We start from the raw sequence: 15269 nt of genomic DNA on the forward strand, positions 1-15269 counted from the left end.
GGTTGGTGAAGATCTTCTCCCAGTCAGTAGGTTGCCTTTTTGTCTTAGTGACAGTGTCCTTTGCTTTATAGAAGCTTCTCAGTTTTAGTAGGTCCCATTTACTCAATGTTGCCTTTAATGTCTGTGCTGCTGGGGTTATACCTAGGAAGCGATCTCCTGTGCCCATCTGTTGTAGGGTAATTACCACTTTCTCTTCTATCTGGTCAGTGTGTTCAGACTGATATTGAGGTCTTTAATCCATTTGGACTTGAGTTTTGTGCATGGTGATAGATATGGGTCAATTTTCATTCTTCTACAGGTTGACATCCAGTTATGCCAGCACCATTTGTTGAAGATGCTTTCTTTCTTCCATTGTATACTTTTAGCTCCTTTATTGAAAATGAGGTGATCATAGGTTTGTGGGTTAAAATTCGGGTCTTCTATACGATTCCATTGGTCGACTTCTCTGTTTTTATGCCAGTACCACACTGTTTTCATCACTGTAGCTCTGTAACAGAGTTTGAAGTCAGGGATGGTAATGCCTCCAGAGGATCCTTTATTGTATAGGATTGTTTTGGCTATCCTGGGTTTTTTGTTTTTCCATATAAAGTTGATTATTGTCCTCTCAACATCTGTGAAGAATTTTGATGGGACCGTGATGGGGATTGCATTGAATCCATAAATCGCCTTTGGTAGAATTGCCATTTTTACTATGTTGATCCTCCCAATCCAAGAGCAAGGGAGGCCCTTACATTTTCTGGTATCCTCCTCAATTTCTTTCTTCAATGCCTTAAAGTTCTTGTCAAATAGATCTTTCACTTTCTTGGTTAGAGTTACCCCAAGATATTTTATGCTGTTTGTGGCTATCGTGAATGGAGAAGCTTCTCTGATTTCCCTCTCTGCTTCCATATCCTTTGTGTATAAGAGGGCGACTGATTTTTTGGAGTTGATCTTGTATCCTGCCACATTACTAAAGCTGTTTATCAGCTTTAGGAGTTCTTTGGTGGAGTTTTTGGGGTCGCTTATGTACACTATCATATTATCTGCAAATAACGAAAGTTTCACTTCTTCCTTTCCAATTCGAATCCCCTTGATTCCCTTATGTTGTCTTATTGCTATTGCTAGAACTTCCAGCACTATATTGAAGAGGTATGGTGAGAGTCGACAGCCTTGTCGTGTTCCTGAGTTTAGTGGGATGGCTCTGAGTTTTCTCCGTTTAATTTGATGTTAGCTGTCGGCTTGCTGTATGTAGCTTTTATTATATTTAGGTATGACCCTTGTATCCCTAATCTCTCCAATACTTTTATCATAAAGGGATGTTGAATTTTGTCAAATGCTTTTTCAGCATCTAATGAAATGATCATATGGTTTTTTTCTTTCAGTTTATTTATATGATGGATTACATTGATAGATTTTCGTATGTTGAACCAGCCCTGCATCTCTGAGATGAAGCCTACTTGATCATAATGGATAATTTTTCTAATGTGTTCTTGGATTCGGTTTTCAGTATTTTGTTGAGGATTTTTGCGTCGATGTTCATGAGTGAGATTGGCCTATAATTTTCTTTCTTGGTTGAGTCTTTGTGCAGTTTTGGTATCAGAGTAACTGTAGCTTCATAAAAGGAATTTGGCAATGACTCTTCTGTTTCTATATTGTGAAATACACTAAGGAGTATAGGTATAAGGTCTTCTTGGAAGTTCTGGTAGAATTCTGCATTGAAACCATCTGGTCCTGGGCTTTTTTTGGTAGGGAGGTTTTTGATAATCGCTTCTAATTCTTCGCTACTAACAGTTCTATTTAGATTGTTCACCTGGTCCTGGTTTAACTTTGGTATATGTTACTTATCTAAAAAAGTGTCCATTTCCTTTACATTTTCCAGTTTTGTGTTATACAGGCTTTTGTAGTAAGATCTAATGATTCTCTGAATTTCCTCTGTGTCTGTGGTTATGTCCCCCTTTTCATTTCTGATCTTATTAATTTGCAAATTCGCTCTCTGCCTTTTGATTAGTTTGGATAGGGGTTTGTCAATCTTGTTGATTTTCTCCAGGAACCAGCTTTTTGTTTCATTGATTCTTTGTATTGTTTTCTGTTTTACTGTTTTGTTGATTTCAGCCCTCAGTTTGATTATTTCCAGTCTTCTACTCCTCCTAGGTGAGTCTGCTTCTTTTTTTTCTAGAGCTTTCAGGTGGGCTGTTAAGTCTCCAATGTGAGCTTTTTCTGTTTTCTTTAAGTGGGCACTTAGTGCTATGAACTTACCTCTTAGGACTGCTTTCATAGCGTCCCATAAGTTCGAGTATGTTGTTTCTTTATTTTCATTGAATTCAAGGAAGACTTTAATTTCTTTATTGATTTCTTCCTTGACCCAGGTGTGGTTCCGTAGTTGACTGTTCAGTTTCCTTGAATTTGTAGGCTTTCTGGGGGTAGCATTGTTGTTGAATTCTAACTTTAATCCAAGGTGATCTGATAAGACACGGGTGGTTACTAACATTTTTTTGTAACTGTGGATGTTTGCTTTGTTACCAAGTATGTGTCGATTTTCGAGAAGGTTCCATGAGCTGCAGAGAAGAAGGTGTATTCTTTCCTATTTGGGTGGAATGTTCTATAGATGTCTGTTAAGTCCATTTGTTTCAATACCTCCATTAATTCTCTTATTTCTCTGTTAGGTTTCTGTCTGATTGACCTGTCCATTGGTGAAAGAAGAGTGTTGAAGTCTTCTACTATTAGTGTGTGCGGTTTGATGGCTGCCTTGAGTTTTAGCAATGTTTCTCTTATGTACGTGGGTGCTTTTATATTAGGGGCATAGATATTCAGGATTGAGACTTTATCCTGATGAACTGTTCCTGTTATGAGTATAAAATGCCCCTCTCCATCTCTTCTGATTGATTTAAGTTTGAAGTCAACTTTGTTAGAGATTAGTATGGCCACACCTGCTTGTTTCTTAGGTCCATTTGCTTGATAAGCCTTTTCCCAGCCCTTTACTCTGAGTAGGTGCCTGTCTTTGTGGTTGAGGTGTGTTTCTTGTAAACAGCAGAATGTTGGGTCCTGTTTTCGTATCCAATCTCTTAGCCTGTGCCTTTTTATAGGTGAGTTGAGTCCATTGACATTAAGTGATATTAATGACCAGTGGTTGTTAACTCCGGTCACTTTTTTAGTCATAGAGTTTGTGTGTTTCCCTTCTTTGAGTAGTGTTGGTGAAGGGTCTCTAGATGTCTGAGTTATTGTGGTCATTGTTGGACTCCTTGGTTAGTGATTTTCCTTCTATTACTTTCTGTAAGGCTGGATTTGTGGCTACGTATTGTTTAAATTGGTTTTTATCCTGGAAAATTTTTTTTTCTCCATTTATAGTGAACGAAAGCTTGGCTGGGTATAGTAGTCTGGGCTTGCATCCATGGTCTCTCAGTTTCTGCAGCACATCTATCCAGGACCTTCTTGCTTTCATGGTTTCCATGGGGAAGTGTGGTGTAAGTCTGATAGGTTTACCTTTATAAGTAACTTGGCCTTTTGTCCTTTGCAGCTCTTAATATTCTTTCTTTATTCTGTATGCTTTGTGTTTTGATTATTATATGGCGAGGGGATGTTTTTTTTTGATCCAGCCTATTTGGTGTTCTGTATGCTTCTTGAACCTTCATATGTATATCTTTCTTTAGGTTGGGAAAGTTTTCTTCTATAATTTTATTAAATATATTTTCTGGACCTTTGATCTGCACTCCTTCTCCTTCTTCTACTCCTATTATTCTTAGGTTCCGTCTTTTTATTGTGTCCCAGATTTCCTGAATGTTTTGTGATGAGAGTTTGTTGGACATGCTGTTTTCTTTGATCAGTGTGTTTATTTTCTCTATGGTATTTTCAGAATCTGAGATTCTTTCTTCTAACTCTTGTATTCTGTTGGTTATGCTTGTTTCTGTAGTCTCTGTTTATTTACTTAAATTTTTCATGTCCAGTCGGCCCTCTGTTTGTGATTTCTTCTTTGCCTCCATTTCAGTTTTCAAGTCTTGAACCGTTTCCATTATCTGTTTGATTGTTTTTCCTTGGTTTTCTAGGGTATCATTCACTGATTTATTCAATTCTTCAAACTTTCTGTTATATTTCTCATCCATTTCTATAAAGGCGTTCTTTACATGCTGTTTAAGGGCGTCAATCACTTTCATGAAGTCAATCTTTTCTACTTCTTCTTGATTAAGGTCTTCATGTCCTCCTGTTGTGAGGTTGCTGGTTTCTGGTGGCTTCATGTTGCTTTTCAGATTGTTGGGTGAATTCTTGTATTGGCGCCTGCCCATCTCTTCCTCCAAATGCTCCCCTATGGATCTTCTTTTACAGGATCAGGTCTCTTGCCTACAGATGTATCTTCCCAGTGATGGCTCTCCCCAGTGATGGCTCTCCTGGTACCGACATCAGATCTCCATGCCCAATGATGGCTCTCCCCAATGCTGGCTCTCCTGGTGCCGAGATCAGGTCTCCATGCTGGTTGGGTAGCTCATAAACAAAGCGCCTACCTTGCTTGGTGCAGTCAGGCTAGAGTGGCTCCCAGGAGCACAAGGCGATGTCCCCAGTTAGTTCCTTGGGCAGATGAGGATACGGAACCTGAAACGACCCTATCCTATAGCAATACTGATGAATATCTTGCATATCACCATAGAACTTTCATCTGGTGATGGATGGAGATAGAGACAGAGACCCACACTGGAGCACTGGACTGAGCTCCCAAGGTCCCAATGAGGAGCAGAAGGAGGGAGAAGATGAGCAAGGAAGACAGGACCACAAGGGGTGCACCCACCCACTGAGACAGTGGGGCTGATCTATTGGGAGCTGACCAAGGCCAGCTGGACTATGACTGAAAAAGCATGGGATAAAACCGGACTCTCTGAACATGGCGAACAATGAGGGCTGATGAGAAGCCAAGGACAATGGCACGGGGTTTTGATCCTACATAATGTTCTGGCTTTGTGGGACCCTAGCCAGTTTGGATGTTCACCTTCCTAGACATGGACAGAGGGGGAAGGTCCTTGGACTTTCCACAGGGGAGGGAACCCTGACTGCTCTTTGGACTGGAGAGGGAGGGGGAGAGGAGTAGGGGGAGGGGGAGAAGGGTGGGAGGAGGGGGAAACTATTTTTCCTTTTCTCAATAAAAAAAAATTCTTGTTTAAACAAAAAAAAAGAAAAAGAAAAAGAAAAAGAAACAAAGGAACTCCCGCCCGCTTGGTTGCCCTGAGGATTCGGACCCAGCGCCCAGACAGGCTGACCTGGGTGATGTTATGTGCCCAAAGAGGGCAGGTGGGCCGAAGTGGGGAGGGTTCTGGATGCAAGCTGGGTGGGAAAGGAAGAAAGAGGCAGTATGCAGGGAGTAGAGGCCCTGCAGAGAGCCCAAGAAGGATAGGGGGTTGAGGAACTTCTGAGATCCCTGTCCCGGGTTGGCGCCGTGGGGTCAGAAACTCACCCCAATCTCATTAAAACTCTTATAAGCTAAAATTACTGATATCAATTAGGCAATTCAGCTTAAGGATGAGTATTCTTCAGGACAATCCAGAGATGTAAATGCCCAGTAAGTCAGAATTTATTCATAAGATAAACACTGTGGTGCAGGGAAATTTACAATAGCATATGTGAATTTACAGACAGAGGCAAAAGATATTCCAGTTTCTGTAGCCTCGTGACTTGGCCTAATGAGGTTTCGCTGTAGAGAATTTCCTTCTGGTAGGTTGGCAGCTTAAATATTAACCATAATCTGCTGCTCCTTTGACAATGGCACCAACACAACTAGACTGACTCAGAAACAGACACAAAATGGGAACACTGAATGCTATGATAAGGATGTAGATGAGGAACCACACAGGAAAGGATCCAGATCTTAGAGCAAAGGAGCAGGTAGAAGCTGGTGAATCCTGGGATAGCATATTGAGTCCTGGTGCTCAGACAGATAGAAACCTACTCTGCCCTGTGAGGCTGTGCACGTAAGACCATGCACACATGAATCACATCTACCAAATATCTCTCTCCCTCAGGTCCAGATGGACTCCAATCACTAATGCCAGTTGGCAGATATTCTTCTCCACTCTTGAGTTCACAGGAAGTCTGAAGGTGCTCGACCTACGTGGAAATCCACTGAGCTACTGTGCAGTGCAGAGCCTCTGTAGGACACTGAGATGCCCTGGATGCCAACTAAGGACATTATGGTGAGTCTGGCCTGGGTTCTTCCCTGAAGCAGAGATGGATGGCAGAAAGCAAAGGCAAAAGCTGGACCTACAGTGAGGCTTTCTTTTAATCACATATTCATCCTCTTGCCCACAACTGTAACAGACGCCTAAATGTTATGATAAAGAAATGGAAAATGTATTGTATTCTTAGAGATCATGAAAAACTGATATTCTCCAGGGACCCCCACTAACTATTGCTAACAACAGGCCCATGAGGGCTCCAGTGGAGCAAACATACCGAGGAAGTGGCTGCAGGTGAGCTGAAGAGCACAGAGGAGGTGGCTAAATAAAGCAGAGGGGAGAAAGCTAAAACCAGCCAGGGAATGGCATCCCCATTTCTTCCTGCTCTCTTCCTTGTAACCAGCCTTCTGCTCTGTTTCTATGGACTCCATCTTTACTAAGATATCCCATAACAAGTGAGTCATGTCCTTATTCTTTGGCTGGTGAATGTCACTTCAGATATCTTTTGAAATACACTGGTAAGCTGTCCTGGGTCTCACGGAGGTCTGTCATGGCCAGTCACAGCAGAGCTGTGGGTCTCAACCTGTGCTCCATGATTCTGCAGCTCAGCTGTGGGAAGCATGGGATTATCGCCCAGAGGAGAAAAGGCACTAGAAAAGCTAAGCAATGCTAACACCACATGCCAGGGCTCACAACGGGAGACCATAGCACAGTTCCCAAGAGCAGTGATCCCTGGAGAATCTGATGGTGAGCATCTCCCATGCAGGCTTGTCAACTGTGGCCTCACATCCAGCCACTGTGAGGACCTGGCCTCAGTACTCCCATGTAGCTCCAGCCTGACTAAGCTAGACCTGCAGCTGAATGACCTGGGAGACTGTGGTGTGAGGCAGCTGTGTAAGGGCCTCAGGAATCCTGCCTGCAAACTCAGAATCCTACGGTAAGTAAAACCCAGGATTTCCATTCTAGGCAGGGGCAAAAGAAGGAACATGAGGGAGTGAAAAATACCGGATATGGAAAAGAAGTGGGAGGGGGATGCATAGTCAGAGTGGCTCCTGACCAGCTGTGCCGCTTATACCTGAGACCTGGGCAAGTCACCGTAGTCTGTAAAATTCAGTTTCCTCATATATCAGGTGGAATACCCACTTCATGGATTCTGATGACATAAAGTGTACATATGTAGAAACAAATACCCGGTAGGTAGCTGGGCACTGTGCAGTCATGTGTATTAGCAAGGCTGTTACCTTACCAGACTCCCTTGCCTTCCTCCAGGACAGTGATTCAATCATTTATCATTCATGAATACATATGTGCTTGCATCCATATCAGGACCCTCTGTGCTAAGCACTTGTCCAGTACCTAGGGATACTATCACAAACACGCGTGGCTCTCTCCTGCTAAAGCTATGTGGGAAGAGACAGATAAAGATCACCCACCAGCCCATGACACCATTGCCAAACTCTGCTGAACGCTATGGAGTCAACATATTGTGAGAATGTATTATTGTAAGAGAGCCTGCATTATTGGATGGCCCATGAGTGCTTTCCCTAGGCCTGATAGAGAAATAGGCTTTGGTTGGGCCAACCTGGAGACAGCAGTCTAGGCAAAGGAAGAGTTGGAGAAAGCTCTAGACCAGAATGTGGTTGAAGCCCTGGAGGGTCATGGGGTTTCACTACAGGAGCCTGAGGTGGTCCTCTGTCCAGAATGCCTATGGGGATATGGCCATGAACTCCATCCACTGGGAATGCTGCTAGCAACTTTGTGACCCTTTTTCAATATGAGTCCCCTCATCTATGTCCATGTTCCCTTCCCTGGGAGAGTCTATTTCCAGTGTGACTGATTTGTGGGAAGGGGTATAAAGGGCCAGCCCTCATTTCAGCTCTGGAAAGTTCCAAAGGTCCTCATCCTGGCTTCAGATCTCCCTGCATACTGACCACGTTCCACTAGGACTTTGTCATGGACATATCTATGTTTGTTAAGCCTGCTGTTCTCTATCCTTTGTATTGGATTTGGCTCAAGAATGAACTTAATAAAGCTCCTCACTTGCTCCATCTATAGACAACAGTGTCAAGGATCAGGGACCCTGAGGTTTCATGATTCTTTTGTGAATCCCAGGAAATAGAGCTTCTTCTTGTGCTTGCAGGCTGGACATGGCCCCTCTCAGTGACACAGTGATTATGGAGCTCAGGGCCCTGCAGGCAGAGAATCCACAGCTGATAATCCACAGCACATGGTAAGGAGTGGACACAGAACTCCTACTAGTCAACTCAGCCTCTATGTGGCTGGTCCACGACTGAGGTGGGACAGGTATCCTGAGGTGATGGGAAAGACAAACCGAGTCAAAAGAAACCAGGAACCACCGAAACCAATGTGAGGAAGGGTTCTGTGTGGTGGGGAGGTTTCATTTAGCTTTTAGCAAAAATAGAATTATATAACACACCTACATAATTTCTTTGATCAGAAAAAAAGAATGTGAAAGGTGAGTTAGAGGTGAGTCCTCTGGGCACAGGAAGTGTGACAATGGTAGGCAACAGTAAACCTAAATACTGGAACAAGGAAAACAGAAACTACACTTTCAAAAGATACAGAAATTCTCAGGGAACAAAAGCCACCATGGGTATCACTGTCCCAATCCTAAAACTCAGACTCACACACAGGAGTGTATGAATGTCACACACACACAAACACACACACACACACACACACACATTGCACTATGGGATATAGAGCCTCAGGGCTGGAAAGTCATTTTCCACCCCCAGGGGCTGTGTTGAAGCCCCATGCTCTCCCAGTTTAGTCAATTTCAGTCATGACCATGAATTCCTTCTGTGCTCAAGATCCCAGCTGCCATGCCACATGTGACAGGGAGGGTCTCTACATAGGATAGTGATCCATTCATTGAACAAACATTTGTGCAAGACCCGCTGTGCATCATTCACTGTTTGGGGATCTGAGGAAACAGGATAACAAGGCAGACACGTTCAACATTCATTATCTCAGTCCAGCAATGAGAGGGGATACTTGATTCCCCACAGTTCAAAGAAATTGTACTGGGAACCCTATGAGTGCAGAAGTGGTCTGTCTGACTTCATCCAAAGCTGAGATGGGCTAAGGTGAGCTCTGAAAGATGAGAGTTGTGGGGTTGATAGGAGAAGAAGAAAGATCCAGGAAGAAACATGGGATAGGGAAGCAAAGAGTGAGCAGTTCCAATGAGGGACAGAAACCACGTGTGGATACCATCTCTGCCTCAACATCACCTGAGCCCTCCACAGAAATGCAGGTTCTCAGGCCAAACTCCATAATCTCAGATGGAACAGCTTTCTTCAGTGAGCTTTCTGATTTAGCAGCCTGTCCAGGTGACACTTTAAAGCAGGGATTTGAAAGCCACTGGTCTAGATTTGAGCAGGAAAGGGTGACATAGGAAAGCCTGGAGGGGGACAGGGTCCACAGCAGGAACTATGAACCACCCTAAGAACCTTCTGCTACTCCCCAAAGGAAATAACAGTCGTTTCAGCACCTTGGTCATGATGGAGTATCCTCACCCTTTATTTATGCTCAGCTTCTATGTAGAAAATGAACTAGAAGGGACCAGATCAGAAGCAGGGACACCTGACAGAGGATGCTGCAGAGGATAGGAACCATGTTCACTCGATCCAGGGACAAGGGTGGAGTCTGTGGAGGGCAGGGGAGTTGTGAACAGAAAGTAGAGGGATTTAGAAGATACTATCTAGGTGCTTAGCATTCAAGGTGAGTGATTGTTTGTTTTATGTGGCTATAACACAATGTCTGACACTGGTGCTTAACATGAAGAATTGAGATTACTTCTTCCAGTTCTGGATACAGGGAAGAGCCAGGGCATGGACCCTGCATCTAAAGAATCCTTCTTTCTGTTCCCTCTGATTGTGCAGCTGGGAGGGCTGAGAGTGAGAGACCAAGGTGGCTTTTGTGACAAGTCCTGTCAGGGCACAGGAGTCTACTCCTGTGATGATGTCATTAACCCCTTCATGACAGCAGACACTCGTGACCTCCTTGTGTCTTATCCTTCATCCTGTCACACTGTAACACTGGGAATTAGCTTTCTAATGAATAAACACTGGGGAACACACTCAAAGCAAAGCAGTGGTTGAGATGATCCGTGTTCTAGCACCATGGATGCCTGGGAGGATGGAGACTCTATAGTGTTCTGGCCCAGAGAAAAATCATGGAACTGAGTTCAAATTCAGATGAGTTGGATTTTATGCTGGGATATTGTGTACACAGCCCTGGTTTTCATGGTTTCTCCTGACATCTGAGGAGAACATATCTATATGTAGGAAACCACATGTGATGATCCCTACTAAGAACCCGGAAGGAAAAGGAATGGGTAACAGAGTGACCTCATTCAAGCAACAGAGACCACAATCAGGTATGTGAAGGGTTCAGACCCAGAGCATCATGATTACCAAATGAAGGAGCATCTGTGGAGCGTGTCAGCATTTCTTTCTTTATTGTTTTTAGAATTTAATACACAAGTACTATATTTACATCATTTCCAGCCCTAATTCTGTCTGCTTCAACAACTCCTGTTCCCCACCAACAAACTCTGTCTCAAATTCATGAGCTGTTCTTAGGTACTATTGTTAATTACATGTGTTTTTACACATGTATGCATATGTATATATAAGGAGAACTTGATGAATCCATTTGGTGTTGGTCATTTATATGTTCTAGGTTGACCACTTCGGACTAGATAGCCTTTTAGGAAACTATTCCTTAAGAAGACTGATTTTGTCCCTCTCCTACCAGCTATTAATTGCTTGTAGGTTTTCTTTTATTAAACTATCTTTTCTCATTTTACATGCCCAAATTCATTTCCCACTCCCTCCCGTCCTCCTCCCTGCACCTTCTCCCTCCTACTCCCCATTCCACCCTCCATCCACTCCTCAGAGAGGATAAGCCTTCCCATAAGAAGTCAACAAAATCTAACACATTGCTTTGAGGCAGGACCAAGGCCCTTCCCACTATATCTAGGCTGAGCAAGGTATCCCTCCAGGGAGAATGGGTTCCAAAGAGTCAGAACACTCAGTAGAAATAAATCCTAGTCTCACTGCCAGTGGCCCCACAGTCTGCCCCAGCCATACAACTGTTACCCACATTCAGAGGGTCTATGCTGGTTCCCTTGCTGTAAGGCCTTAGTTGGAAGGCTTATTATTAGCTCAGGTAAGTTACATAAGAGGGTGTCCTCATCAGGGTCTTGTCTTCTTTGCTCATATTCTCAATTCTCCCTCTTTTCTACTGGATTTTGGGAGCTCAGCCCAGTGCTCTAATGTGATTCATTGCATCTGCTTCCATCTGTTGCTGGATGTAGGTTCTATGATAACATTTAAGATAGTCATCAGTCTGACTACAGGGCAAGGCCAGTTCGGGTACCCTCTCCACAATTGGTTGGAGACTAGGCTGGGGTCATCCTTATAAATTCTTGGGACTTTCTCTAGTGCAAGTACTGTTCATAGCAGAATTATTCATAATAGTCAGAACCTGGAATTAACCTTCAACTTAAGAATTGATAAAGAAAATGTGGTACATTTAAACAGTGGGGAACTACTCAGAGGTTAAAAGAAAAAAAAAACAATGACCTCTTGAAATTTGCATGCAAGTGGATGGAACTGAAAAACTGCCCTGAGTGAGGTAACCCAGACCCAGGAAGATGAACAAGGTGTGTAACCACTCATAGGTATTTACTAGCTGTAAAGCAAAGGATACGAACCTATAGTTTAAGACCCCAGAGAAGCTAAGTAACAAGAAGAACCCTAAGAGAAACATACATGAGTTCCCCCTGGGAAGGGGAAATAGACAAGATCTCCTGACAAAATTGGGAGCATGGGGTGTGGTGAAAAGGGAAAGTAGAAGGGGAGTTGGAGGGGAGAAAGGGAGCAGGAAGGAGAGCTAGAAAAAAATGGGATGATCAAGATGGGGGAGGGACAGAGAACAAGGAAAGAGACATCTTGATTGAGGGAGCCATTATGGGGCTAGCAAGAATGATTATAGATTTTCATTTAGGAGTGGGGCATTATGAGATCTCCCCCAGCCACATTAGCCTGTCAGCTAGTTCTGTCACTGTGAAGATCTTGTTGAGGCAGAGATATTGCTGAGATTTCATTGGTGGATTGTCCCAGTCATATACAAAACAAAAACAAAAACAAATTATCTGCAACAGATGCTGTGGAGGTAGTCGTCATTTGTATTCCTGTCTTTGAGATGGAACCGTACAGGCTCTCCAATAAGAGCAGCACCCTTTGCAAGACATTCCACACTTAGAAACCAGAGGGAATACTGTTTGCTTCTTTCCCAGACTTTGTGGGCTGCTGATGAACCATTCTCAAGTCTGTGACTTGCATTCGGCTCTATACCAGAGCTCTGTGTCTCATTCCTAGCTGCTATGGCCTGGGAGTCATCTCCCTATCCCTGCTCACCATATTATGAGCTATCTTCTTTTATTTTTTATCATGCCACGTGAGACATACTAGAAAAATCAACACTTATGGACCAGTAAGAAAGAAACAATGCAGCTGGCATGGAGGCAGGTATTATGGTGGGATAGTTGCTTAAGAAGCACAGCGGAAAGACACACACACACACATATATATATAGTTTATTATAAATAATGTATATTGATGTATTCAATTATATGTAAATGAAAAGCATGCAGGTAGCCTGATGAGCAGTGATAAAATCTTCAGGCATGCCTCCTACTAATACCTAGGCGAGAGAACCTGGAAAAGAGTTCAGTCATGGTCCAGCACTGGGAAAAGCTGGGGAGATGAGACTGACCTCTGTCTGGCCTTTTCTAGAGGAATGGTGTTCATCATTTACACCACTAATGACCTTTTACCCATCTTCCCCTGCCTCTCCAGATCACAGACTCATGGAAGCACAGGATACTGAAGATGACTTCTGGGGCCCTACAGGACCTGTGGCTGTAGAGGTGATTGACAGAGAGAGGAATCTGTACAGGTGAGTGAGCTCTGCCTAGAAAAAGGTGACTTTCCCAATACACTTTCCACACTTTAAAAACTATTTACAGTCCTCCTTTGTCATCACTGTCACAGTAGAGTGAGTCCAGGACATGAGATTTTACCACATACATTTCCCTATCTCTATGCCTCCATTTTAGTTCAGACAGGACCTCGTCTACCATGACCAGCACACCATTACCACATCAACAGAGCTGTCCTGAATCCTTCATTCCATCTACACGGTCTGTTCTCAACTTTGCTCATTATCTGAAATGTGGACTGGTTGTTTTATTCATGGTGTAAGCAGCATCCCTGCGATCATTATATTTGGTTTCTTCAGTTTCTTAGATTTCCCTCCAACTCCTGCTTACTAACAACCACTGTGTGCCAAAAACCCACTGGGACCTAAGAACATGAGGATGCGTACTGCAGCCCTGACCTCTGAGAATTATAGTCTCATGAGTGATGAGTGACTATACCCACAGTCACGGTATCCGACATAACCTGGATCCTCCTCCGACATTGTCACAGTCACTGTCTCCGCTGGAGAAACTGTCACTTTAACTTCCTCCCACAGAAGCTGACACCTGTCCACCCACCAGTCACCAGGCAGGAAGAAAATCTCTGAAGATCTTGGTAAAGCATTGTTTCAGGGCCAAGGATTTACCACTAATAATTGCAGATAGACTCTTATTTTAGGGAAATATATTCTTAAGGAATATAAACACTAGAATATGAAGGAAGATGTACCTTAGTGGTAGAGCCCTTGCCTAGTGTGCACAAGGTCCTACATTGAGCCCCAGAACTACACACACACACACACACACACACACACCACTTTCATCACCACCACCACCACCATCATCATCATCATCATCATCATCATCATCATCATCATCACAGGACTAGCTAACTGCTCCAGGTGTGTGTCACCTGTAGGTTTACTCTAGAACACTCAGTACTCTCAGGTCTAGAAGATGGTGTTGTCATTACCCCTGTTTACAGATGAAGAAACAGTTTGGGGTTAAATGACTTCTTTAGTCAGGGATCACCTACAGACCACAGAGGAAACAGAACTCAGCGTCATCTGGCTTAAGTCTGTTGTGTCCCCAACCCTTCACCTGGTCTGCATCCTGCAGGTGAACAGAGCTGGTGTTCACTGGTGTCTGCCTTTCCCTCTTCTAGAGTTCAGTTCCCTGTAGCTGGTTACTACCACTGTGCCAACATAGGACTCCACTTTGTGGTAACAAGGGAAGCAACCATCGAAATTGGATTCTGTGCCTGGAGCCAACACCTGGACAAGACTCCCTTGCAGGACAGTCACATGGTGGCTGGGCCTCTGTTTGACATCAAGGCTCAGCGGGGAGCTGTGGCTGCTGTGTACCTCCCTCACTTTGTGGATCTCCAAGGTAACCAAGGGAAGGATAGGGAGTAGGGTGGAGGCCAGGCGGTGATGGTGCATGACTTTGATCCAAGCGTTCAGGAGGTAGAAACAGACAGATCTCTATTAGGTCGAGGCTAGTTTGGTCTGCAAAGTGAGTTCCAGGACAGCCAGGGCTACAGAAAAAAACCCTGTCTCAAAAAAAGGAGTAAGGTGGTGGAAATGGAGGACTTGAGAGGTCATATAGGACAGTGTAGGGTGTTGGGTGATGAGGAAAGGTCTATGCCTTCCTTAGCACGGCAGAGCAGGTTGTGAACAACGACACTGAGATGTTTTGTCATCCCTTTGTCTATGATGTATTTTCTTTGAGGCACATGTCTCCAAGCCTTATACTTTATTTTATATTAACTAAAGGAGACCCTGAGTGGAAAGTGATATTCTCAGTAGCTATATTAACTGGTGATTAATAAGTGCTCCTTACACAGCATATCTCACAAGAGTCCAGCAGGAAACAGAATAAATTGAACAATGTGAAGACATTGTTGGAAAGAAATATAACAAGGATCATTTGGTACCCAAGGTTTACCAACACTCCACTACATTGCTACAGGCAGGGAGAAAATGATGTCTTCAGATTTCATTTGAGAACTGGAACCACAGAATAATGGTGTCCTAAGGAAAGAGGGGAACTCATGAATTGTCCCAACCTCAGTCATCACCAAAGATTCCTTCAGAAGATATTTTAATAAATATAAGATTTCCTGT

General features: G+C 43.6%; 1 protein-coding gene across 3 annotated transcripts in view; it reads left to right on the forward strand.

The window, feature by feature from the left end:
* Positions 1-15269, forward strand: part of LOC142860485 (NACHT, LRR and PYD domains-containing protein 1a-like) — a 116517-nt gene that overhangs the window by 31362 nt on the left and 69886 nt on the right. For 2 of the 3 annotated variants that reach the window (XM_075991809.1, XM_075991810.1), the window contains exons 5-10: positions 5979-6149; positions 6898-7068; positions 8272-8361; positions 10442-10533; positions 13022-13121; positions 14309-14532. The exons of the other annotated variant lie outside the window; for it this stretch is intronic. In XM_075991809.1, coding sequence (XP_075847924.1) covers positions 5979-6149; positions 6898-7068; positions 8272-8361; positions 10442-10533; positions 13022-13121; positions 14309-14532 — 848 coding nt within the window. The remainder of the gene's footprint in view (positions 1-5978; positions 6150-6897; positions 7069-8271; positions 8362-10441; positions 10534-13021; positions 13122-14308; positions 14533-15269) is intronic. 3 annotated transcript variants of the gene reach the window in all.

Source organism: Microtus pennsylvanicus, chromosome 11 (assembly GCF_037038515.1).
Source record: "Microtus pennsylvanicus isolate mMicPen1 chromosome 11, mMicPen1.hap1, whole genome shotgun sequence".
NCBI lineage: Eukaryota > Metazoa > Chordata > Mammalia > Rodentia > Cricetidae > Microtus > Microtus pennsylvanicus.